This window comes from Aspergillus flavus, chromosome 5 (genome assembly GCF_009017415.1).
Source record: "Aspergillus flavus chromosome 5, complete sequence".
Lineage (NCBI taxonomy): Eukaryota > Fungi > Ascomycota > Eurotiomycetes > Eurotiales > Aspergillaceae > Aspergillus > Aspergillus flavus.
In genome coordinates, this window is record NC_092408.1 from 3,117,612 (window position 1) to 3,142,184 (window position 24,573).

A 24,573-nucleotide genomic window follows, 5' to 3' on the forward strand; every position below is an offset into this window, starting at 1 on the left:
CAGCAGAGAACCAAGAAGATCAGGCCATGTACGCAGGAATGATTCATCCATTCGTCCGTAGTAAGAGTCGACATCCGGATTGAATATCAACTTGACCCTGCATATAGTGCCCAATTCAAAATTGCGTTCAAAACGACTGATCTCATGCGCCGCACCCGGATAGGAATGGCACTAATTAGACTCTGTCTTAGACAAGAATCCCAACGGCCGAGTAGTGAAACCCACTCCAGGCGATCCGCGAAGGTTTAGCACGAGGTGTTAGCGGCTTAGCGCCGTCGCTGAGCATCACTTCGGCTCAGGTCCTTCCTCTTTGGATGCATCCCAGAGAGATGGATGGCAACCCCACGCTGTCGTAAGTGATACTCATGGTCTGATGTGCATACGGTACTGTAGATACACTAGCTACCTGTGAGCGTGACTCTCTCAGGCATGGCGCAGTCAATGTACGTCCGTCGTGAGCACAGACTGTATTGCTAACTGGATCGAAGGACCGGTATGACTCCCACACCCACTCGCTCACGGACCTTGCGCCAATGCAGGCAACAGAATCCTTCCTACACTGAGTGCTCCACGCCGGCCACACGCATTGGTCGTCCGCATGTAACCGGCGCCTAAATATGACCGGCGGTTATTTCCCACTAGACCACATGGTCAGGAGAACGAAGTTAAGGTCCCCTGTCTATTAAGGCGGACGGAGCTTAAGATGTCAGCTTATAGTAGAATCCATGCTCCCGTCAGCATCGTTCTGAATAGTCTCATAAAAAGTGAGCGAGGGTCCGTCATACATCTCCATGCGATACCACCTTAAGCAAACGAGGAACCAAAACCAATCGACAGCTTCATAAACTGCCAGCGCTAGACCGTAGGAATAGTAATCTTGAAACAGCCACATGCGGACGGCATCACACAGCAAAACGACGATCTAGCGCACCTCAACCCAGATCGGGATCGTAAGGAACCAAACACCGGAATCCGGCTCATTGGTCGAGTTGCCTCGCATTTCTTTTTTGCCTCTTTGTTGTTGCCCCCGTTCTGCCGACAGACGCAGCGTGGTGGCCAACCTGAGCATTCGGCACTTGTCATGCAAGATCAGTGGCTATGACTGGAGGAAATCATCTGGTGATGCCGTCTTGTGATGTAGATAGAGATTTCTGATGCTCTCTGCCTTGCCCTTTGTAAGCTCTGGGTAAGCTACAGCCACGTCATAGATGTTTGATATTTTCTGCTTAGACCTGGTTCTGATCTCGTATCTAACCTACAACCTTCTCTTGCAGATCTTAATTGTCCGCTGCTATGGTTTCCACAAGTTTACTTTTTTTTTTTCTCTCTTGTAATTTCCCTTTCGCATGAAACCTTCCCTTTCCAAAGACCCAAGAGCCTAAACCACGAGGGAATTCCAGCCCCCAAGACACACCCCCATCATCCTTCAGGAATGAAGAACCAGGAAGCCCCTCCAAAAGTATAGTAGATTAAACGCCCTCGAACCAAACACACGCGAGCATCTGAAACACTGTTCATTCAGTACGAGTAAGTTATGTACTATGGATCCTCCATTAGTATACTACGTATACATACAGACAAGCGCCAACCAAAAAGCAAGACTAAATCAAGAAAAAACGCACGTAAAGTCCCGTGTCGATCACTTTCCAAAGCCCGGGTCGTCTGGGCTTCTCGTTCCAGTAAAATAAGAAACAAATCACCACCCACCAAATAGATTAAAAACAGTCACCAAAGAAAAAAAACCACAGTGGATACAAAATAAAAAAAAGAAAAGAAAAGAAAAGAAAAAAGAAAACCAGACCAAAAAGCCAAGCGACCCAGCCTTCGGCCACGAACCCTATTCGAGTTAGTACACTGGGTCCTCGCACGACACATCACTAAACCAGTCTGGGTAAGGGCCCGCTGCCACGCCGGAGATCTGCTTGTCGGTGCTTTTTTCATCCAATGACCTAACTGTCTTCGGTAATCGATACGATCCTGATGTGGGATTGATGTTGCAGTGAGTATGCGACGTTGTTGTGTGATGGTGGTACTGTGTCCTACTTGCCTTACCTCATAGGAACTGATTCGCTAGAACTAAATCCTTGTCCTTACTATTGATTGAATGAGAATCCTGCCGAGCCTCATGTTGTTATGTATGTACTAGTAGGTCCATTCCATACCATACTATAGTACAGACTGGACTAAACTAAGACCTAGGGATGTAAGTAAAGTATGTACGGTCGGATATTACTCCCCTCCGCCCCGCCGGCCCCCCCTCGTTAGTAGGTATGGTATAGCCAATACGGCTAGTCTAAAAGGGGAAGTAGAAAACTTCCCCTTCTTGACTAAGCGGTTTCTCAATCAAGTTTTAGACTTTCTCCCCTCGGCATCGCCGAAGGTCAAGACCTGGTTCCAACTTGTGGGTGCGGGTCGCTGGAAAAGCTATGGCCAGGTCACGGTGGAATGGGTCTGTCCTTGATTCGAATTCCGATCTGCATTCTTTGATTGTCTCATTGTGTCGTTTGCAAGTTCGTATTCTTGATTCTATGTTTTGGGTGTTGTGGTGGTTTTTCATGTGTGGATTTATGTTACTTACTTACTTGCTTTACCTACTCGCTTTACTTAGTTTCTCTACTTGGTCATTCACCAAGGACTTGTTATGTACATTATCTTAGCATAAGATTGATATATATATATGCAGTAGACCGTGAATACAAAGAATAGACCAAGATATCGGTAATGTGATTACCTACACCTAAAACCTCCTTTCCATACCATTCATACCACCCCTTCCTACAATCAGCTCAACCATGGCAAAATAGATTAATACATTGATTAAGTACGTAGTATCAACCTTTTACTTCGTACTCCCAAGGACCACCAACAAGTGCGTGGGCATTTAGCTTTGCGATTGACGTGTCCTGCCACTAACCACAACCGGTATTGTATATAGTATAGAGTCTATAAGCCTAAATGGAAATGCAACTGGGTCCAAAAAGCGATCTAATCCCTACCTACAGTTACATAGACACAACCCACTTTCCTTGGGTGATGATTAATCATCGTAAACCCCCCCAATCACTGACTCGGTCGCCCGTATTCTACTATGGAGTATAATGAAGGGATAGGCCGAGTCTTCCAAGTACCGTGTCTTGTGTCTCATTGATATTACCCCGATGGGGCTCTTGGTCCTTTTTCCCTTCGTTTTTCTTTTCCAAGGGGAAATTAAATAAAGTAGAATTGAAGATAGGCAACTAAGTAAAAACGAACGAATAGAAGTGAAGAGAAGGATCAAGGAACCTCGGCATAAAACAAGCGAACACTGAGATTGATCATTGAGCTGTGATCGGATCCCCACTGTCCTACCAGTTACTAGTGCTGTAGTGGTGTAGTGTGTACTGAGCACAATGATAATCTCCCCTTTTTTCTGGTGATGATTTAATGACGGGGTGCTGGTGCTACTGGACCGAATAGGAAATGAGGGTTTCGGCCGCTTCCTGCCGGGTGAAAATCGGGTTCAAAGTTTCCCATTCCCACACCCCCCTCCCGCCCCACATGATGGCCGTGGTGGGGGTGGTGTTAAGTCCGTGTTTGTGGATTATATCCGTGATTGGTATTTTCCTGATTCTGGTTTCCTTGCGTGGTTTTTGGTGGGTTTTGTGTATTATTAATTTTTATTTATTTATTTCCTTTTTTTTTTCTTTTTGCTTACCTGCTTTTGCGCTACTGTAGTCATCTTTTGACAGGGGGTTGTTGTTTTCGGTAGTAGTGTCAATAGTTTGAGGCCGAATGTCATAATATTGATCGTGGTAGATTCGGTGACGGCCGAGTTATGCGACACTATGGGTGATTTTCGGTCGCGTTATTGAGATCGGTTAAGCGACCATGACCCGAGTACGGAGTAGATTGATTGAAACTGATTATAGTATCATGTTCTATGGAGCTTAAGTGCCGTAGCACTGCCGATGAGGATGGGATTGACACGATGATGGTTTCGACGGTGTGCTAGCATTTTTAGTTTTTCTTTTGGTCGGTAGATGGATTGCTGTTGTTGCCGTTGAAGAAGCATTGAGCACCGAGTGATCGAGGATCAGGAACAGGAACAGGAATATACTGTTCTCGGCATCCGTAAATGTGCATATCTGCCTTGTGGCCTTCTATGTATAAGTGATCGCCCGGAAGTGGAAAACGTAGCCGATCGGTTTGCTTACGAGTAGGCCATAGGGGAATGGAGGATTGTGTTTGGCCTCCTTATTGCTCCCCCCCTGCTTTGTACAGTATGTGAGCATTACCTTGATGAGGCCATCTTCGTGATGACATGATCGTGTCATACCTCCTGACAATGTCTAAGCCTCTCCTTAGCCAAGGATCGGATCCCCCAGTGTCGGTATATATCACATTACACCCGGCCGGGGGAAGGCAAGTTGCAGTAAGCCACATGGTTGAAAGCCAAAAGGGTGTAAATTACCAGGTAATTAAGGTAAGGTAAGCGGCTCATTCCGCTGTAACGTAAAGCAGGGTGTGGCTGTCGCGCTAAGATTAGTGCATCGGCTTTGGTGCCAAACTCGGGAAGGGCCGAACGATGCTGCAGCGGAGCCGACGTCTGCCACGTGAAGTTGCAAGGGTCCAGACTCCAGCAGGGACGCTAAGACCTCTCTAGCCCGGAAGGGGTTTGGATCGTCTGACGCCCGCTCCAGCAGTTCTCGCTAAAAGCGACAAAAGGGGCGGCTTGTCAGGGGTCGCATCACTAAGCCGGATGTGGTTGTGCCTCGCCTCAGGCTGAACAATTTCCAAACACCGAGGCGTCGGGTCGTGGTAGATACTTTAGAAAACCGCGGCTGTAAATCACGGCAGAAAAAATAAAAGCAAAAAAAAAAAAAAGGTGATGTATGCGCCTCAGCCCCTGGTTGCCTGGCTGCCTGGTTCCTGCTTCTTGTTGTTTCCCCACGAACCAACCAAGGCAAAAGGAAGCTCCCTGATGATGATCTGCGGCGATAACTTGATTAACCGACATGCCGATGCGGCGGAAGCGATGTTCTAGACAAGATGTGAAATTTTCAGGAATGATCGTATTGACATCGATTATCCCTGACGGCATGTTCCAGATCGCGATGTCAAGGTTGGCAGGTAAAGGACACCCGTCAACTCTCATGAGACCTGGCGAAGTTTGAAAAAAACCTGATGTGATCAGTATACCCGTCAAGTTGTACAAAAGACGTCATTTTGCATTCCCATCTGCATAGGGCGCGACAGGATGCAGAAAAGTTGCAGATACGTAGATACGACCGCCACCATGTGTTTCTTCTCGGGCCCCTGTGCAACATCGGTTATTTTTACGAGAAGGAGCATAAAGGGAAACCCTAAAGCGAGCTTGCCCGTATGGTCGGGCCAAATCAAAACAAAGGCAACGGGAGAGGCTGTGTTCATGGATGATCATTGATCATGGACTTGTTTACGGCCGGACTAACTGGTCAACCGGAACCCGAGCGGCTGGACTGGCCTAAGGCAACTAACTCTGCGACTCAAGACTGAAACTTGAGAAGCTCTCGTTTTAAGTATCTGATCGACGACTTTCGTCGCTTCTACCCGCCCGTCCATCGATCTTCACCATAGCTGTGACCTGTTCTGGCAATAAGCTCTAAGTTCCAAGTCGCACGGTCGCGCATCCCTTTTTTATACTTTTTATACTTTTAACCTTTTTTTCTTTTGCTTCTTACGGAAATACACACGGGTGTCAAGAAGTTGCCTTCCCGACAAGTCTCAATAATGGTAAGATCCAAGAGGCGATGTGTCGACGTATACTACGGGTCACTTCTCCACGGCGTCCACTGAATCAGCGGTTTTCATTATTCATGTGAAGAACAAAGCCGTGGTAAAAAAAAGAAAACAGAAAAATATCGTTCAAGTTGAAGCATGATGTAAGCACCATTGCCACGAACTGTCAATAGTAGTCTCATAATCCATCAAACTATGTTTGTCTACTAACTCACTAACTACTTTGAACTAAAGAGCGTGCGATGCTATTATTATTCCCTCGCCGAAACGGATGCTTAGCCTAGCACCCGGTGCTAAGCGGGTTGCAGTAGTTCATCCGGGACTATTTGGCGGTCAAAGCTGCGACGTTGGGAAGCGTTGGATGATCAGCGCACATCATTGTCAATCTTTATCAAGTTTATCGTCGGAATCTGTCCGTTCGGAAGACGGGAAAGGGGTTTTCCGCCCCGGTTTTGTATCATGTGTATTTGTTTGATTTCCACGCATATTACTGGCTGGTATTCCGTCCGCAGTCCCACAGTCAACCCCACCGGACTACGAGGATTATTGCTGACAACCGCTCCTTGAGAGACATTATTGTCTAACTATGTGACGTTACCAATGCGGCTGCTACATTAGCATCACCCAGGAAAGGTCCTTCTTCGTAGATTCTCCGGAGTATACTCGACGGAATCTGAATCCTATCCCCAAATCTATACTATACATAGAACTTTGACACAATAGTTTCCAAGGTTTCTCCCCAGACAAGGGCAGTGTTTGAAAGGGTCATCGAACCATGGGTGGTTTAATCGGTGATGTACATTGCGTGGTTTTGTCGAGGGTCAGAAGTACGCGGCATGTATGCGGCCTCGACCTCGTGGGCATGACGACTACCAAAATATAATACATAGACCCTAAAAATAAAGGAACAGTTGTATCACCTCCTACCTCGGTGATAATCAGCGATGCGCAGTCAATCATCCCAGCTGTTGACCTTTTCTTGTTTATACTTTCTTTAAAACCAACCTTACCCCTATTTTTGTGTTCCGTGTTCGTGGTCGGTGAAGGGGTGGCTCCCCCATTGCTGTAGAACGAACACGTATGTGATGTACGGAGGATGGATGGATTTGCTTACTCAGTCAATCCTGGACCCGTGGTACTATGCGAAGGATAGACAAGGTTGATCCCAGGGCACGGTGGTCATTCTCATCTGTTCGTCTTTCCTTTTCAGGGAACTGCATTGTTCCTTTTTAAAGACAAGGTTAAGTTTTGGTTTGTTCGTTGTCCTTGTCTTGAGTTTAATGGGTGGGTTAAACGAGATTGATTCCTTGGGTGTTGTATCTAAAGAATACCCGATAGAATTATCCGTTCCCAGAGGTATCTAGGTACTGGGTATGTAGTACGTAGTAGACTAGTAGAAGTAGACACGGGAATACTCCCTCCGACGGTATGGTATCATTAACCAGGATTACCCATTGTGACAGTGATCAGATTGGGGGGGAAGGGGGACTTAGTAATCAGCTCGCTACAAGAGGGCAGAAAAGGGAAAGAACTCGTATGCGCACTGGCCCCATAGACTACTCTGGAACGGGGAAGTTCCAAAAGGGAACTAAGGGCATCGGATCACGGCGAAATCAGACAAGGATGTGCGCGTCGTCGTATATGCGAAGCCGGCTCCATCCCCTGGTCGTTGTTCTGACCCCTTCTGGAACCCGCAAGCTCATTGAGTCGATGATCATCCATCGATCCGAGGATGATCATCAGCAGGTTCACGGAAGCGCCGTGGATCATGAAAACTCGCATAAGTTGCACGGCAGGTGTGCATGTTTATTGGATGGTTCGACTATCCAGTAGAGAATGGAAGAATTATTCTTCTCTTGTTGAGAATGTTGTTGTTGACTCGAATCTAGGATTTCCATTTCCGTCCCGAGGAATGCAAAGGTAAAACAAAAGACACATGTCATCATCCTTGCAACATCATTCCGTAGCTTTTCCATCCCACGAGTCTGGGAATGCAAATTAACAATCCACTATCAAAGAGTTAAGGCCTATCACCAAGCCCATCCTGGATAAACAGCCGGGTCCAACGTGGGATCGCAATGGGGGGAGGTTGGAAATCCAGTTGCCTGGAAGATTCACTAAGCCATACATTAATTAAACGACTTAATATAAGAGAAGCGCGTGCGTCGTAAGGTACCATTGCACTAGCCCTAGTCCAGACGGACAACGATGGTGATGACGGATGGAGTTTCTTCCTAACCCTAAGCGCAAGAGGCCCCATCGAAGCAATGGAAACAATTCGCTCCGGCGAGAATAACTCGCCAGTTTAGTTCGAGTCCTCTTCCTATCTTGTACGGAGTACCCACGAGACATTTTACCCGGACTTCGTTTATTAAAGTTTGGTCATACTGGGGCAAAGACACATGGACATGGGGTTCTCATCCAATGCGCTTGGAAATTGCCTCGGATTCATAATCTCTTATTCAGCGTCACTGTCGCTTTTCCTTGTTTGGGGATAGCGCGTGGCCCATGACTGCGTTTCTGTGGCTCTGGGAGATCGTCTGGGTTTGTGTTACGGTTCCTGTGTTTCTTTGCTTTTCTATTTGATGTTTGTGGTTTTGCTTTTGCTTGATATTTGTCATGCTTTTGCGTGGTAGTACAGAGATCGAGGCTAGTGATTCTGGCTTGAAGATTGATTTGTCTGGTCTCATCGAGGTACAGTAGAGGGAAGACAACAAAGCAAAAAGAAAAGGAATGATGTCGTACTTACCTTGCGCTGCAACGGGAGCACCACCTCATTCGCCAGTGTGCAGCGTCTCGTACATATTTCCTGAAATTGGTAGGTAGCTTGGCGGGAGGATCCGCCGACTAGTATCTGATGATCATCCGAGAGGATTAAAATTGTATTGAATAAAAATAAAGAAAGGATTGAACCCCCCCCCCTAAAAATGAGATACAGACGAATCTATCAAGACTTTCAGGTACCCGAAGTCGAACTAGTGACGGGGATTTACCTGAACAAAGAGAAAAGACTACCGAAAATAGAATTTATGAATTATGAACTATGAATTCATAGTGTATTAGACGGATGAATAATCCGTAAAGGGACATGAATTACGATCTCGCTTCCAGAAGTTTTAGTTCCAAGATTACTGATGCACCGATGATCATCCTTTAGCCCCATCTCGTCTCCATAACCCTTTCGGGGCGTCTGGGCGGAATCTGACCGAGGCATCTCGTGCACAGGAACCGGTAGAAAGCCAAGCCCGAATGGAACCACGGTTGGGCTGAGTCCAGACAGTTATCTCTCCATGGAAGCTTTGTCGCATCAGCTGTCTCGGACCCGTGATCTGACAGTCGATCCCAATGGAAGGGAAATTGGGATGGTAATTTATGGTAAGAATTACGGAGTAGTCATTTTTTTGCTTTTCTTAACTCAACTTACGTGGGGATCCGATGGTCTGAGACCTGTGCATAGTTTCGGTCTCATCCTTGGAATGAGGGCAAAGAAAGGAAATGTGAATCCAGCCTGAGGCTGCGAGGAAGCAATTCGATGAATTCTGGCATGCCATTCTTGTCTGGCCTTTTTGTCCACATAACCCGTCATGTTTCAAGATGCATCTCGCCGGTTGTTGATGTCATACCTCCATGACCAGTCAAATCGGCTCCGAGTCAAAGGCGCATTCCAGCCTGCAGTCGGGACCGATCATTCATGCGGGAGAATTTTTTCTTCATCTCATCTGATGAGTACATGGTAATACATACTTATGCATGCAGTTGCAATATGCACGGAGAACGCACCCTTCTATCATGTTTTGTCCATTCTTGTTGGCCGGATCGATACTGCCTCCTGCAACCAACCAGCCTCCCTGAGAAATCAATACACGCGATTCACCCAATAAGAAACCAGTTACCCGAGTAGTCATCCCAAAATATGACGGGGATCTTGATCGACAACACGGAGATATGTCCTTGGAGAGAATAGTACCATCTCACGATCAATCACTGTTCGATCGTCTGTAGTACGTATAGGTAAACACTTTAGGGTTTGATTGTGATAATTTCTTTTCGTTTCTTTTCTTTTTTTTACCTCTACGATCTATCCGTGGGCTACTCCTATGGATTTTCTTTTTTTAAACTTTCCCATAGATTGATTAATGTTCATTTCTCGTTGGCTGTCAACGCCACGATAATCTCCGGGTTCTCCATGCCGCTAAAATCCCTTGGCCCCCAAGCGAAGGATCGCAAAAGGAATCGTCCTGTCGGTGTCGGAGCCTAGCCTGCATTAGGAGCTAGTACGAAGCTGCCATGTCTTCTTCGCCCCCAGTACCGCGACGCCATCATCCGGCACCAAGGGCTTGGTTAACGGAGTCATTACCCATCCTAGACATCGGAACTTTTTTTTCTTGATTATCGGCTCTTGCACACGGAGCAAGGGGAACAAAAAAAAGGGATGGGGGTGTTTGATCAAAACCTGGAAGAACTTCGGTAGCAACGACCTAATTAGGATGTTATTGAAACGATGGTATGTCAATAGATAGAGGATAGTAGAACTAACGACTATATGGGCTGGCTGGATTATCAGGGTGAGATGTATTAAAAATCGAACTGCATCGTGAGGCGCATCACCTAAGATAAATAAATAAATGCATTCCATATAATATCAGTGATGCTTAAACACTGGTGGGTTGTCGATTCTCATAGGGTCCTTCGTACAGGAAAAGTAAAGATGACATACATTTCTATTCTACAGGTATGAACCCGGGTGCGTTTTCTCTGTATGTATGATACTGCCGTATGACCAGTTCAGTCCTACCCTACCCTTACCGACCGATGAGGCCCGAGAGAGGAACGGACGATCTACAGGCCTGTCTATTATTGTTGGAAGATGAGAACAGGTTCTTGTCCGTCTCGACAAATCAATGTCGTGCGGGCACCGATCAGCCGTTTATGGGGCATGGGATCGTTGTGACAGGTAAAACCACTTGAGCAAAGTCCAGAAACCAACCTCGGGCCTGATCCACCCGAACGATCGGCTGGGGAAGGGAAAAAAAGAAATATAGAATATAACCGATCAGACAATTTCTTTTTTTTTTTTTAGTTATTTTACTTTTACCTTGATCACTAGAACTAAGGATCGTGATAGTAATATAATCTAGATTAATGTGTTGCCTAATTAAGATGGTCGCTATCTGGTAGCGAGGGCATCCGAGGAATGGAAATGGAAGGAAGGAAGAAAAAAAAAAAAAGGAAAAAAAGGGTGGGTAAGATTTCCAACGAGCAATGTCATGATTCATCCCCCATGATTAATGATTGATGGATTTCTGGGCGCATGATGGAGATTGGGAAAGGTGGCCGTGGATCTGCACTAGCGCCAGACTTACTGTAGCCGAGCCCCCCGAAAGTAAGTACCGTTGATCTGTGTACTCTGGATACGCGGTTACGTACGACACCTCGCGTGGGATTTGGATTCAGGAGGCGGTTTTTTTTTTTTTCTTTTTTTTTTTACTCTTTTTTCTTTTCTTTTTGACTAGCAATGTGACTTGGTGTGGCATTGGGAAAAGGTCTTTGTATCACCTGGCAATTTGAATTAGCGTACCATTCCCTCGGGAACAGGTTCGAAATGAATGATTTATCCAGGATGAAAGACCTGTGAATCATGGTACAGTTATATCTGGATATCTCTATAAGCAAGTACGGAGTAGAAAAGGAAAATAAAGAATCTCGTCTGTCGAACCCGTCAAGTGTGGCTCTGGGTCGTAATACACATTACCCACATTCCAGTGTGGTCCTTTTCTGGGGCGGACAGCGGAGATGGGCACGTTTTTTTAGACTCTCGTCGAATCTACCCAAAACGATCTATGCTAATGGTAAATCATTTCTAGGCCCGTATGGCAAGGTTTACAATACCATACCGAAAATCAAAATAATTAAAAAAAGGGTACCGGGCCACTGGTCATTAATTAAGCTTTGAGACGGAGGTATCAACCCTTGTCGAAGCGAATCGAGAAAAACGAATTAAAGAAATTCGAAAAGTGGCCACTGAGGACTCCTTCGGGGAAATTCCCTTACGGCGTAACGCGTATGGTAATCATGACCCTATCGAATATTATTTATTTTATTTTCGATTTTTTTTTTTTCTTTTTTTTTTTTGTTTAATTTTTAATTTTCTTTTTTCCCTCCTATTATATACTACGCTCGACAGGGAAATCGTTTAGGTTAATCCTCATCAGCGTCTGGGTAAATAATTATTTTATTATTTTATTCGAAGGAGTGGTTCGCATCGGCATCTCCCGCTGGATTTCTTTCCTACTTTTCAATGTTTTAAACTATCCCAAACGGAGGACGTCCGTCACCTATAATTAAACATTTCGGTTGATCTTCCTTCTCCTGCTCATATTCATACTTATTATCAAGGCTTCATCATTCCCCACCCGAACCAGCACATCTCCAGCTCCATCTATAAACACTTTCCTCCACCCCCCTCCCCTGGTTCCCAAAATCCAATTGCATCCCCACTCGTACCTGGAACACGATCCATTCCACCGGTCTTCCTACGTACCCTCTTGTCTTCATATATGGTTCGGGTGTAGCCACGTTTTGCTACCTTCAACTTCTCTTCCATCCTTCCACCTTCCACAGCTCAAGCTCTCCCCGACTCTCTACTCCAGTTGCTCCCATCCTATTTCGTCATGGATCTCGCCAGCCTTATCACTCCGGGTCCTGAACCCATCTACAAGTCTCGGGCATCCTACAGCCCTCCTCCCAGCTCTGCGGGTTCCTACAAGCGCCCGGCTGAACACGACTCTTACTTCTCGTACTCGCGCGCCCCGCAAGCCCCTCTTTCCCCGCCAGTCGAGGACCAGCCCAAGTGCTCTCTTCCCTCTATCTCGACTCTCTTGGAAGGCGCCGACAGCGCATCGACATATGCTGCAAGTATGTCTCCCCGAGACCCCATTGCGCACCATGCGCATGACCTCTGGAAGCACTGATGACTGACTTTCACCGGCGCAGAGCGTCAAAGAACCAGCCCACCCCCGCGCAGGGAGTCTGAGTTCCGTTCACCTTATGACTCAGTCTCAACACCAAATGGCCCTCCTACTCCACCTTTGCGCCCTGAATCGGGCTTCCACAGCGGCCACCACTCTCCCTCTGCTTCGTCCGTGACTAGTGGAAAGGCCATCAAGCTCGAGTCGTACTCGCAAACCCCCATGACACTGCCTAGCCCGTCCGATAGATCCTCGATCTCCAGCCAGGGCTCTGTCCACCACGTTTCCGCTGCTCCCTACGCTTCTCCTGCCCCCAGTGTGGCCTCGTACTCTTCGCCGGTTGAATCCTCGGCTCCGTCCGCCATGTACTACCAGAGACCTTCCGGCTCCTACCAGACCCCTGCTACTGTGCCTAGCCCCTCCGCTGCTCCTATGCCTGCATCTGCCACACACCAGCAGATGATTACTCCCGTCACTCCGGCCTGGCAGCACCACCACTACTTCCCGCCTTCCAGCTCGGCACCCTACCAACAGAACCACGACCGGTATATCTGCCGGACTTGCCACAAGGCCTTCTCCAGACCATCCAGCCTGCGCATCCACTCTCACAGCCACACTGGCGAGAAGCCATTCCGCTGCACCCACGCCGGCTGCGGTAAGGCGTTCAGCGTACGAAGCAACATGAAGCGCCACGAGCGCGGCTGCCACACCGGACGCCCCGTCGCCACCGCCATGGTATAAACACCAAAGCACAAAGACAAGAAACTAAAAAAAGAAAAAAGAAAAGAAAATAAAAAGACAACAAACCAAGAGCTATACTGCAGGTCTATACACATCTACTCTGCAGCACCTTCTGATTCTTTGATGATACCCTTTTATGCGTGTGATTTTATTACTTTCTACCCGGGCTTAGGGTTCAGGAACAGGTGTCTGGGACAGGAACTCATATACAACAATTTTTTGTTTGCTTTCTTCTCTTCTCACCTTGTGTATATATTATATGGACGGGTTTTATTGAAAGGATCGGAATTAACCAGGCGTCGACGGGAACCCGGGGTTTCTCCGGGGCTGGGAAGCAACAGGTCAGGGTCTCGGGCATTTGTCGGAGTCTTGGGCTTCCCTTATTGTTGTTACGTGTTTCTTTTGTGTCATTTTCCTTTGTTCTAGTGATGTGACATGACCTCGAGAAAGAATTGTATATTTGAGTCCTCTCACCTGTTTTCCTTGTATGTAGATATCTATACATCTATGCCTATACGAACTTATTCTCTGAACTACCTTGGTTTTTCTCTAGATATCGCTACTGTACTACGGGTGCTTAGAGTAGAACCTGACCGAGTAAACATCTACGATGATAGGGTAAAACTTACTGAGCAGTGGTTTTACCTGTTGGACTACCAGATCATCTGATTTGCTCGTCATCCAACAACACTGCCCCAAGACACTACTTCTGTTGCTTTCATCATCAACCCCCCCACATACAGAGAACACCACCCAAACATCCAAAACCCACCCAAGAAAAGAACCAAACAAAAACTCAGATTTCCCCAAACCAAGGTCCAGAAAGTCCAACCGCCGAGAGCCACGGTTCAGGCATCACCACCCAAAGAAAGTAAGGTAAAGGGTTCCGACATTTCCCTTCCACTCAGCACCTAAATGAACCAGAACTAAGACTATACCGAGACGTGGCGAACTAGCCCGGCTATAGCGTTTATAGCGGCTCTCTACATCTTTGTTGTGGCGCGGGAGATTGCGGAAGGTGGTCTGATTCTGACTCTGGGATAGTTGTCAGTATGGATATTGCATCTGAGGGGGTTTTCGCAATGCGGAATGTGCTGTGCGTTGTTCTTCGGATGATAATTTTGCTCTCGAGTTTGGGGTGACTGTTTTAGTGAGTGGATCTGGATGTGGAGGTTGGGAGTTGTGTGTTGTGTGTCTCTTAAGGTTATTGGTATTTGGTAATGCGTTTGGCTGTGAACTGTACGAAGATGCAATCTACTAGCCCTATGCTTGACATGGTTATGGTATTTACAGTTCGAGATGTGTATTCAACTAACAGGTGTGGTTTATTGACGTTCGTGAGAGGATGCCATATGTAGTTACGTAGTAAAGTACAGGTTATACTAAGAAGGCTCATACAGAGTCGGTAGGTATGTCTCTCGCACCTCCGTGCATCCTTTCCTTCTGAGAATACCACCTTCTGTATACAAAGTATACTATGGATATAATGTAGTAGGTGATGGACTGACATAAGACTTGCACATAACAATCTCACGCACCCTACCGTAGGAGATAGCCTGGGTAGATCAAACCTGCATATCAGGGGATTATCACCAATCTCAACTACAGACACTTGCTACTTGAGCGGTTTTGAGGTTCTTCACTTGTGGTTTTCACATCTCCCTGTGTGCTAGCACCATAGACTTGCTCTTAGGATAAGCATGCTGGACGATTACACTTTGTTCTGTTAGAGGGGCTTCAACTTTTTATTGGTGTTTCTTGGTACTCTATTGTTATATTTCTAATAGAAGATTTATTTTATTCTAAATAGGCATAAAAGCGATCCAGTCATGAGTAACTACTAGATTATCAAAACCAGTGCATCGACAAGTGATGAAAAAAAATACAGTTAAGAGACAAAGGTAAGAAGAAATATACAGGAAGTAGACATAGACATGATCTACGAACATAATATCTTACTCAGGCTCTAAGGACTCAGGACGTGTTAGATCATCTACACAGCCCGCCAAAAGCAACAAAGACCTCCTAAAGAAAAAAGGCAACCCTCAAGATTGAGTCACAAATGGGTAAGTGATCATCATCCGTACCGTAGAGCAAAGAGTCATCTGGACCGGATCGTCGGTGGGACTTAGAATACGTTTACAGAACCTACATGCAAACCCAGCCACTTCGTACTGAACCCTTCGGTCTAGACATACTCCGTTCTCCGTATTAATAAGTTTCCTACAATGACCGTGCAATAATCAACGCTTCTGCATGAAACCTTTTGAGAATTGTTGAAGTTATCAAAGGCTTAAAGTGAAACCATACCATGGTACCAACTAACCTAGCCTAAACAACGCACCCTTACCAGGGAAACCCACCTGAACAAAGTTATAGTTCTCACTGGACCCAGGGAAGTAATGATGGGTTACCATGCTCTCAGACCCCGATTTTCGCCTATGACTACCTTCTTCTACTTAGTAAACGAAGTGACATTCCGATGGGGCAACGGGAATGTATTAATAGAACTGATGATTGGTTTTGGGTGGTTAAGGTTTGCGTTGAAGAGGGTTAAAGTGCGATATACGGGTTTTGGGCGGGGCGGTGGGTTTCAGGACGCTGATCGGAATGAACCTGGGTAAGTATATCTGTAGATCGTGGGACTGATGTATGGTTTGAGTAGAACTCAATATGTACAGTGTGAAGTCGAGACAAATAATATCAGGTATAGGTATAAGCTTCAACCAAGAACGCACATGACATGTAATATCGCATTTGGAATCATAAACGAAAAACAAGGTATCACAAAACACCGTTACTCCAAGCCAGAAAGGTAAATCAAGCGTGAACGTCAACATGGCCGTTACTTCTTTGAGTAGGATCCTCGAGGGCCCTTCCTCGATCCCGTATAGCCCTCATTCGTTGAACGGCTTGCCCAAAGTCAAGCTGCTCGTAGTCTTTGGGCATATGCTCACCGCTATAGATGCAGAGGACCCTCATGCCTGGCTTGTAGACTAAGCCGCTGAGCAGTTTGGGTGTGATGAGGAAGTATTGCCCGCCACCTCCGTTTTCGGAGGGGGCACAGGCTATGTCCACCAGGCGTCCGTGTACCATGCGTTCATTGCGCGGGTCCATACCTTGGTTAATCTCGTCGACGACGCGGAACGGAGATGCGGACAGCGACTGCAGAGCCATGAGGTAGAAGATCGTACTTACGGCTCTTTCTCCACCCGATTGGCGGTGAGAGTCGAGGAGGGAGAGATTCTCGTGCTCTCGAAATTTGACGTGGATCTGGATGGACCACTGGTCAAAGTCGCTGCCTCCAGGTTCGCCGTCGGCGCCTGCTTCATCCTCTGCTTTGTCTAATGTGACCTGCCCGGCACAGCCAATGCGGGCAAACGAGTCAGAGAAAGCGTCACTTATGCTCTTTATGATCTCATCGAGCTTGGGTTCCCACTTCCCGCGGATTTCGTTGATGGCGTGGTCAAATTCCGCGAGTTGAGCCTCGAATTCGGAGAGCTTGCCACGCAGTTTTTGTATCTGTTTTTCACGTTCTTCGAATTCTTTAATGATGTTGCTGCTCCCTCCATGCGTGAGCTCCAGGCGAGCCTTCTCCGAGTCGATGTCTGCTTCAAGTTGATCGACAGTATGATCGACCAAACTGGAGAGCAGGGCAGCCAAGTCAGGCTGACGCTCCGACAGTTGTACAACCTTGTTTGCCTGCTTCATCATTTCTTTGACGGCTACCGACATGGCCTTCACTTCCTGCATGGCGTCTTTCAGCTCGTTATTTTTAGCTTCCAACCTGTCTCTGTGTTCTATATTACGATCCTTCAAAATTTCTAAGTCGGAGAAAGCCTCAATATGGCGGATCTTTAACTTGATGAGTTCCTCGTGCAGTACTCGAAGATGTTCGACCGCGTTCTGTTTAGGGTTAGCACTGAGGCATCGCGGGAATAAATAAGAAAATACATACAGCGTATTCAAGTGTCGCCTCAGCTTTCTCAATCGATAGCTGGTCCTGTCGACTGCGAATATCAAGAACCCTGGTTTTCACATCTTGAAAAATCTTCTGGATGTCTCTCAGTCGGAGTTCCTGCTGGCCTAATACGGAGTGTCAGAATCGCTCAAAAAGGAGAGACGGAGAAACATACGAATTCTTTCGGGGATAGCCCGGTAGTTTGTAAGAGCCGTTTGTTTTTCGGACTTCTCCCTCTCAAGTTCGAGCTGTGAAGTAAAGTTAGTGAATTTATCATCAAATCACCAACAAATGCAGTTCATACCCGTTCCCGTTCACATTCATCAAAATCATGGCCGAGCTGCTGTAGATTGGCTCTCTCCATGTCCATCTTTTCCTGCAACTCGCGCACTTCGTCCTTGAGAACTTGAATATTTCGAACCAGATCCTGTTTCGCTGATGCATCCAAGGGTTGTGATGTCCACACCTTCGCCGGCTTCAAATGTCTCACACGGGTTGAAGTTGCACTGGGACCATATTCTTTTCGTCGCGTGATTTGGTAGCTTTGCCTGCCAGCCACCCAGGAGGATATCGACCCCTGTTCTATTTTGCGAAACTCTTCGTCCGTGATAGCTCGATGGCCGATAGGTGTTTGGTGCAGCCGATTCTCGCTACATAGTGTGGCGACCACTGGGTCTGGTCCATTGATGAAATCTTTCGCCCAACCATCGAACCCGAGATTCCGAATCTCGTCTCCAGTTAAGGGAGGACGGAAACTATCCAAGGAAACAGAACTGGTCTTGATGCTGATATCGGCCAACTTTTGCCCGATATTTAGTTCCCTTTGAAGCGTCCTGAAATCGTTGCGACACTGTACAGTGAATGCGATGTAATCATTCCGTTGCAATAGTGATTCGACAGCATCAGCGTATTTAGGGTCCTTCACAGAGCAGGTGACAATCGGAGGGCCAAACACTTCTTTTTCGAATTTGTCCTGATTCGTCTGGATCCACTGGTAAGCCTTGTAGGATTCGTATGATAACTGTTTCAGCTTTTCTTCTTGCCGTCCTGATTGAGATTCTAGTCTCTGCAAATGTCGTTCCAACTCCGTGACTTTGTCGGTTTTCTCCTTTAGGGCTTCGCTGAGTGGCCTTCGGTCATCTTTGATTTGGTTTGCTTTATCCTCAATTTCCCGAGCCTCTCGTCGCTTTTCTCTCTGTTGTATAGATGAGCATGGGTGTACGCAATCGTCTCCAAGCTACTTACAATTCTCTCATTATACCAATCGGCATCGAACTCAATGGCCCCTTCAGCCAATTGGCGGTTGAGTTTGTTAATGGTCTGCTGAATCCTCATCCCATCCTCTTTCGAATTGGCATTGCTCTTCTTCTCCGCGTCTATTTCCTTTTCTAGATTTTTCATCTTCTCTTCGTATTGCTCGATTTTTTTCCCTAGGGCTGAAGCCGTACGTTCTGCTTCCTCAACACGCGCTTTCTTGTAACTGACGACATTGTCGATCTGCAGACAATACTCTTGTTTCGCATTGACTGCTCTCAAGGAAGGTTCAAGCTCAGCCTTGAGGTTTTCGTACTCAAGGGCAATTTCCTCTTTTCTCCGTCTCTTGTCCTTGAAGTCGTTGTGCATATCCTTGTACTTCACCATTGGTCGGGTCAGCTCCAACATCTCGATCTTCCTCTTGATCTCAGCTCTCTGTCGCATCCTTTCAACATCCGCCCTTTGCATCTCTTGTCGCTCTTCGAGATTAGTTAGGAGATCCTTGTCGCTTTTATTATCCGCTTGTAATTTCTTCTGCCGGGCCCTCAGCTGCTTCAGGTTATCGTGCCATTCAATCATTTCAGCACCCGCTGCAGCCCTTTGTGTGGAGTTGAGGAGTTCAATGGGCGTAAGAGCAGCGAACTCGCTGACCTTATCTTGCGGTAAGAACTGACACAGATTGTCGATTTGAATGGAGAACGACTGAGCCAACTTCAGCACCTGGGTGCGCGATGCGGTCTTCCCGTTTATGGTAAACGAGCTTTTGTTGCCATCGCGCTTGATCGTCCGAGTTACGACCGGGTTCCGACGAAAATGAGGTCCTCCCGCGAGCTCGATCTCAATTGTAGCCTCTCTGCAACCGTGCTTCACGAATTCGCCGGGGTCCTTGGCACGTCCCAAGTGCTAATCCACAAGACCTCAAATCAGTACAGCTCTTGCCATATCCCCAACATCAAAAGGCAATATCAATCATACCGCAGGTCCCCATCCCAATCCCAAACAAATCGCACAAACAAGGGTACTCTTCCCCGTTCCATTCGGTCCAATAACCATATTCAATTTCGGCCCGGGAAAGAATTCCGCAGACGTATACGTCACGAAATCAGTGACCTTGATGCGCACAATCGCGCCCGGTTTGTAGGCTTCCTGCACTGCTCCATCTCCATTCTGCATAGGTTGCGGATTGCGGGTTTTCGCTATCTTGGATAGCTTCGAAACCCCGTTTACATTATTGCCATTCTCAGCCCCCTCCTCTTCATCACTCGTCCCACTAGACGTATCTTCCGTGTCATGCTCATCGCCGCTTGAGTTGGCGTCCAGACGGATCCGCTTGCTGCTGTTTGACGCGGGCGTGGGGTTGCCTGGTGTGCTTGACGAGTCGTCGCTTTCGTCTTCTTCTTCGCTTCGCTGTCGTCGGCGAGGCACCGTCGCTAATGAAGGCATGCTTGGAAGGCCACGGGCTGGCTTCTTGTTAGGCCCGGGCGCATCTGGTATTCATGGATAAATATTGTGGTTTTGGGGCTTAAATGCGATGATCAGCGCGGTCGCGACGCGCCGTGGATCTATCAATCTAGTTGTGTTTTGGTTAGGCGGTCGTGGGTGGCAGTTTATTGTCATTTTGGGTTTCCTTTTTAGGATGCGGAGCTTTGCCCTAACTTGGTTGGTGTTCTATTCTGTATGTTGGGAATAGCTTGGTGTGAATGAGTATGTTTTGGTCTGGGTATTATTTAAGGTGTTTATTACTCATCACGTTGTTATTTGTTGCCTTGTTTGTAGAATCGTATAGTACATACAAATTCATTCCGACTCGTTTTCTCATACTTAGATTTTTTTCTCACATATGGGTCAAAATTTGAAGGGAGATATAGATATCCGCCAGACTTCAAAGTCTGAAGATCTCATTGCAATGAGCGAACAGAAAAGTGGAAATTAGTTCCCGCCATATTAAGCATATTCACGTCTCTCCTCGATCCATCCAGGTCTCAGGTACGCTCCATCAAAGTTCATATCGAAGCTGGTCTCATGGACATAGTCCACATTCCAATCGACCTTGATCTCAGCACCATCCACACTCTGACTCCACACCGTCACGGCAATCGTGTTATCCCCATTGTAATCAAGGACACCCGGAGGAACAGGGAAGTCGATCTGATGACCGATATAGGGGTTAAAGCGACCATACTGGTACCCATTGACGAAAAGCAGAGCGCGCAGCTGGTTAGTATACCCCTCCGCAGAGGTAAAAGTTACGTTCGAGGGCGCCGTCAGACGGAACGAGATAGAGACGTCCAGTCCCTGGGGTACGGAGAGGGGAACAACAGTGCGGAAGACGCGAATACCAGCGCCGGGAACGGTTAGGCTCGTGCTGTTTGAAGACACCTCCTCGGCTTCGTCGAACTCATAGCCCGGGAGATGGATACCGACGCGCTCGGCGTACAGACTGCCCTCGTTGAGCGGGGCGCGGACCGGGTCAAGGTGGTCTTCGAAGCCTGCGTTGCCGGCCAGTTTCCACTCGGTGAAGGAGTAGCTTCCGGGACCGATGAGGGTGGCATTTGTGATGCCTCGGGGGTTGAGTGCTCCGTCGCGCAAGTCGTGGGCTGAGTTGTCCATGACGACGACTAGGATGTTGTCTTCGTCTGTGCTGAGGGTTGCGTTGGAGAAGGAGAATGTCTGGTCGTTTTGCTCAGTTGTCGCGGTGCCGAGCCAGGAGCCGATGAAGTCGGAGTTCAGCCAGACTGAGTAGCTGAATGCGCGACCTCCGGTGATGTTGAGGTAGACGTCGGTTGGAGGCTCGTCGGTGCTGGGGAATGTGGCGCGGTAGATGTGGTTGCCGACGTGGATATCGTTCTCGTCTACGTAGAGGACTGGGTTGTTCGGTGCCGGGGGAGTAGGGTTAGACGAGTTTGTCTTTGTAGCCACTGGTCTTTTGTTAGCTGGTGGGTACTATTGGCCGTGGAGGAGAGAGTAACATACCAACCCAAGCCTTGCTTGTAGCGGAGTAGTCCTTTGCGATTTCAGGGAGACTGTCCGCAGACTTCCAGCCGGAGATCGTGGGAAGCTCGAACTTGGCATCGCCTCCCAGGGTTGTGGTTATAACACCACCCTTCGCCGACTTGACGGATGTCTTCTTGCCATTCCAATTGACAGAGCATACAGACTTGGGTGCAAAGATGCTGACCTCTGTAGAGTTCTGGATATCTCCAGTGAGTTTCAAGTCACAGCCTTCCAGTTTAGCCGAGCGAACTAAGTAGGGGCCATGGACAAGGACTGAGGAGTGTCAGCGAGCCTATCAACTGCTTGTATACCGCCATTGATGGGGACTCACCAGTGTTGTTGCCTGCCTCAGCAGGGTCATTGTTGAGTGGAGTAGACCAGAATACATGAGCAGCAGACCGATCGAGAAGAACAATGCGTGTCCCATCACCAAGCTCAACCAGGCTCATACCCGATCTCTGCATGAAAGAGACTGTCACATTGTTTGCCCCAGGGTGAATCTCGATGTTCGCAGTACGCCCTTTGTCGGCGAACTTAGCCGAATTCACTCCCTTCACGGTGAATTCTCCCGATTCTCCAGTAGGGACCCAGAGAGCCAGCACTTCTTTGCCATCGATAACAGCGTAGGTAAGAACCTCCGCCGTAGAGTAAAGGAGTGTCTTCGAGCCGAACTTGAAGTCCGTGACAATGATCTTGGATTGGTGACCGTTGAGAGTGATTTGGGAGCCATACTGAGGAATAGTAACTTGTCAAGAAGTCAGCAGTTGATCATTGCGATATGGGTACTAGAGGAGATAACATACGAGCACCCTCGGAAGTGTTAACCTTGACCGTGAACTTTTCAACCGTTCCAGATGGAGTGTACTCGTGCTGAGTTACGTAGAAAGCCGCGCCAGTGTCAGGGTTCCGCAGCTCAGCAACCGACACTGCTGGATTGCTCGAGTATTTCGTGCTCTATTAACTTGGTTAATGTTTCTCGGTACGCGATATTGTTATCATCTACTTACGTTGCCTAACCGGTCGACCTTAGACAGATCCTGGGCGACTGTATCCTGAGATTAGCTTGGCGAGCTTCCACCTATCGGATAAAGAGGCGTACTTTTCGTGAATTGAGTGAGTACTTTCGTCTCATAGTATTTCTCAATGAGCTTTCGGTTCTCCGAAATTGGAGAAGAGTAGTCGTAGCTCGTCGCTGGGCTCATCAACACCTATAGCATAAGTTGGATTGGGGATAACTTACCGACATCCGTTGAGGCGTGCCAGCCCCAGTTGGTACCGCCGTACAACATGTACAACGAGATAGCGCTGACTCTCTGGGAGATCAAGTTTCGGTAGAAGAGATTCGCAAAATCCGGGCCAAGGTCATCCGGGCAGCCGCCTTGAGGTCCACCCCATGGGTTGTACGAGCCGCCTTGGAACTCGGGCATGAAGCTTGGTTGAGTGCTTTGATAGGCGTTAGAATGTGTGGGTATTCTCAAGTAGAGCAAACTCACGGTGACAATTCCTTAAAGTAGCTAATTTGAGGGTAAGTCAGTTTTAACTCGTACAGTCTGTGCATCACACTTACTCGTAGTAGATCAAGGTTTTCTGAGGTAAATTAGCATGAATCTCCAGACAAAGACAAAGTCCTACTTACATATGGGATATACTCTCCGTTAGTTGAAGCACACTCACTGACATTGCAGGTCCAGCAAGTGGGATAGCTGTCCACGCCAATGACATCGACATTTCCGGTGGCGTTGGAGAGGTCCTTGGACCATGAGTGACCGTTCTGTTATACATCAGCCAAATATTCTGTATCTTCAGTAAGTGAGCATATTGCCCTACCATGTTGGGAAGATTATGGATCAGAGGAGCATCAATGCCATTTTCCCGAGCAACATCCTCCAAATACTGCATGTATTCCTGACCAGACGTGTTGGGCTCGTGGGTTTCCTCATCAAGCCACTGCTCGGCGTACTCATTTTCGATCTGATACAGGATTACATTTCCGCCATTAGTGATGAGATGAGGGGCAATAATTTTAGAAATGTTAGCCCAGTACGGGGTCAAAGCCTCCAGGTACCGAGGGTCGTTATCCCGCAGTTTCCCGTAGGCACCCGTAGTCGTCCACAGAGGGAGACCGCCAGCATTGGCTTCTGCATTGACGTATGGGCCCGGCCGGATGATCATGTAGAGACCTATCTCTTTGGCTAGAGTCATGATCGAGGTGAAGTTGTGGGCTCCGTTCTCAAAGTCGAGAACACCGGGTTTAGGGCTGTGGTATCCCCAGTGATTGTAGATGGAAAAGGCAGTGAAACTGTCAAATTTGCCATTAGCGTGTCGAGAAACGACTTTCAAAATCTGGAACTACCTACCCAGCGGCCTTGATCTTCTCCAGTAGATCTCTCCATAATTCGGGCCTGGTAATGCATTAGCGAGAGCGCTGCCGTTGTAGGACTCTTGCCTTACACAGGAATACGCCAGTAATGGAACTATACGATGTTAATGCATTGAACCATGTAGAACATAAGCGATTGGGTGGACCAACCTCTCCAGAGAAAACAAAATGTCTCTGACCATTAATCAAGAAACTATAGTGATCCCTGTATAGCCATGGTGTCAGAGCTAACAGTATTGATCCACAAATGAATCCACAAATTGGCTAAACCTACCATTCTACAGTGTCTGTCAAGCCGTTGTCATGCAACGGCCAACGGGTTGAGTTCTGCTGAGCAGAAACGCCAACGAAGGACGCCCCCAAGGCAAGCCCGCTGAGCACGGTCTTGGAGATGAGCATCTTGTGAGTCTGCCAGGAAAATCCTGTGGTCGAAACTTGATCTCAAGCCGTGGACGGGGACCCATGCCCTAATAAATAGTAGTATGAAGGACCGCCAAGTAGCCGGCCAAAATCCATCG

The 24,573-nt window shown here is 47.5% G+C and overlaps 5 protein-coding genes across 5 annotated transcripts; 2 read left to right on the top strand and 3 right to left on the bottom strand.

Annotated features, from left to right (window-relative positions):
* Nucleotides 1-7,293: 7,293 nt before the first annotated feature.
* Nucleotides 7,294-7,590, top strand: F9C07_8832 (uncharacterized protein; the record flags this gene model as incomplete). Its single annotated transcript, XM_071511830.1, has 1 exon — nt 7,294-7,590. The coding sequence occupies one exon, from the start codon at nt 7,294-7,296 to the stop codon at nt 7,588-7,590; it is 297 nt and encodes a 98-aa protein (XP_071364552.1).
* A 1,313-nt stretch (nt 7,591-8,903) lies between these two features.
* F9C07_8833 (uncharacterized protein) lies at nt 8,904-9,343 on the bottom strand (the record flags this gene model as incomplete). Its single annotated transcript, XM_071511831.1, has 2 exons — nt 8,904-9,023; nt 9,182-9,343. 2 exons carry the CDS (start codon nt 9,341-9,343, stop codon nt 8,904-8,906), a joined length of 282 nt encoding a protein of 93 aa, XP_071364553.1.
* Nucleotides 9,344-11,967: 2,624 nt separating this feature from the next.
* On the top strand, nt 11,968-14,002 carry mtfA (putative C2H2 finger domain protein). Its single transcript, XM_041286518.2, has 2 exons — nt 11,968-12,672; nt 12,751-14,002. Exons 1-2 carry the CDS (start codon nt 12,429-12,431, stop codon nt 13,464-13,466), a joined length of 960 nt encoding a protein of 319 aa, XP_041148020.1. The 5' UTR covers nt 11,968-12,428; the 3' UTR covers nt 13,467-14,002.
* Nucleotides 14,003-15,223: 1,221 nt separating this feature from the next.
* On the bottom strand, nt 15,224-20,449 carry F9C07_2164954 (P-loop containing nucleoside triphosphate hydrolase protein). The gene is made up of 6 exons (XM_041293178.2): nt 19,657-20,449; nt 18,673-19,584; nt 17,732-18,622; nt 17,603-17,675; nt 17,425-17,552; nt 15,224-17,372 (listed from the first exon to the last, which is right to left on the bottom strand). The coding sequence occupies exons 1-6, from the start codon at nt 20,122-20,124 to the stop codon at nt 16,287-16,289; spliced, it is 3,558 nt and encodes a 1,185-aa protein (XP_041148021.1). The 5' UTR covers nt 20,125-20,449; the 3' UTR covers nt 15,224-16,286.
* On the bottom strand, nt 20,450-24,478 carry F9C07_2285187 (putative beta-galactosidase B). The gene is made up of 15 exons (XM_041293179.2): nt 24,330-24,478; nt 24,206-24,260; nt 24,127-24,149; nt 24,033-24,077; nt 23,503-23,974; nt 23,312-23,446; nt 23,243-23,262; nt 23,169-23,189; nt 22,916-23,118; nt 22,775-22,867; nt 22,683-22,720; nt 22,479-22,629; nt 22,007-22,420; nt 21,655-21,948; nt 20,450-21,599 (listed from the first exon to the last, which is right to left on the bottom strand). The coding sequence occupies exons 1-15, from the start codon at nt 24,452-24,454 to the stop codon at nt 20,626-20,628; spliced, it is 3,063 nt and encodes a 1,020-aa protein (XP_041148022.1). The 5' UTR covers nt 24,455-24,478; the 3' UTR covers nt 20,450-20,625.
* Between the last annotated feature and the right edge of the window lie 95 nt (nt 24,479-24,573).

What these genes read in the sequence shown, in the direction of transcription:
- F9C07_2285187 (XM_041293179.2), bottom strand. Translation starts at nt 24,454, where the DNA reads ATGCTCATCTCCAAGACCGTGCTCAGCGGGCTTGCCTTGGGGGCGTCC. An exon ending in GAGAAGATCAAGGCCGCTGG is followed by an intron (nt 23,975 to 24,032) that starts GTAGGTAGTTCC and finishes CAAATTTGACAG; the next exon opens with TTTCACTGCCTTTTCCATCT. An exon ending in TACTTTAAGGAATTGTCACC is followed by an intron (nt 23,119 to 23,168) that starts GTGAGTTTGCTC and finishes CGCCTATCAAAG; the next exon opens with CACTCAACCAAGCTTCATGC.
- F9C07_2164954 (XM_041293178.2), bottom strand. Translation starts at nt 20,124, where the DNA reads ATGCCTTCATTAGCGACGGTGCCTCGCCGACGACAGCGAAGCGAAGAA. An exon ending in GATTGGGATGGGGACCTGCG is followed by an intron (nt 19,585 to 19,656) that starts GTATGATTGATA and finishes CTTGTGGATTAG; the next exon opens with CACTTGGGACGTGCCAAGGA. An exon ending in GGCTATCCCCGAAAGAATTC is followed by an intron (nt 17,553 to 17,602) that starts GTATGTTTCTCC and finishes ACTCCGTATTAG; the next exon opens with GCCAGCAGGAACTCCGACTG.
- mtfA (XM_041286518.2), top strand. Translation starts at nt 12,429, where the DNA reads ATGGATCTCGCCAGCCTTATCACTCCGGGTCCTGAACCCATCTACAAG. An exon ending in CGCATCGACATATGCTGCAA is followed by an intron (nt 12,673 to 12,750) that starts GTATGTCTCCCC and finishes TCACCGGCGCAG; the next exon opens with AGCGTCAAAGAACCAGCCCA.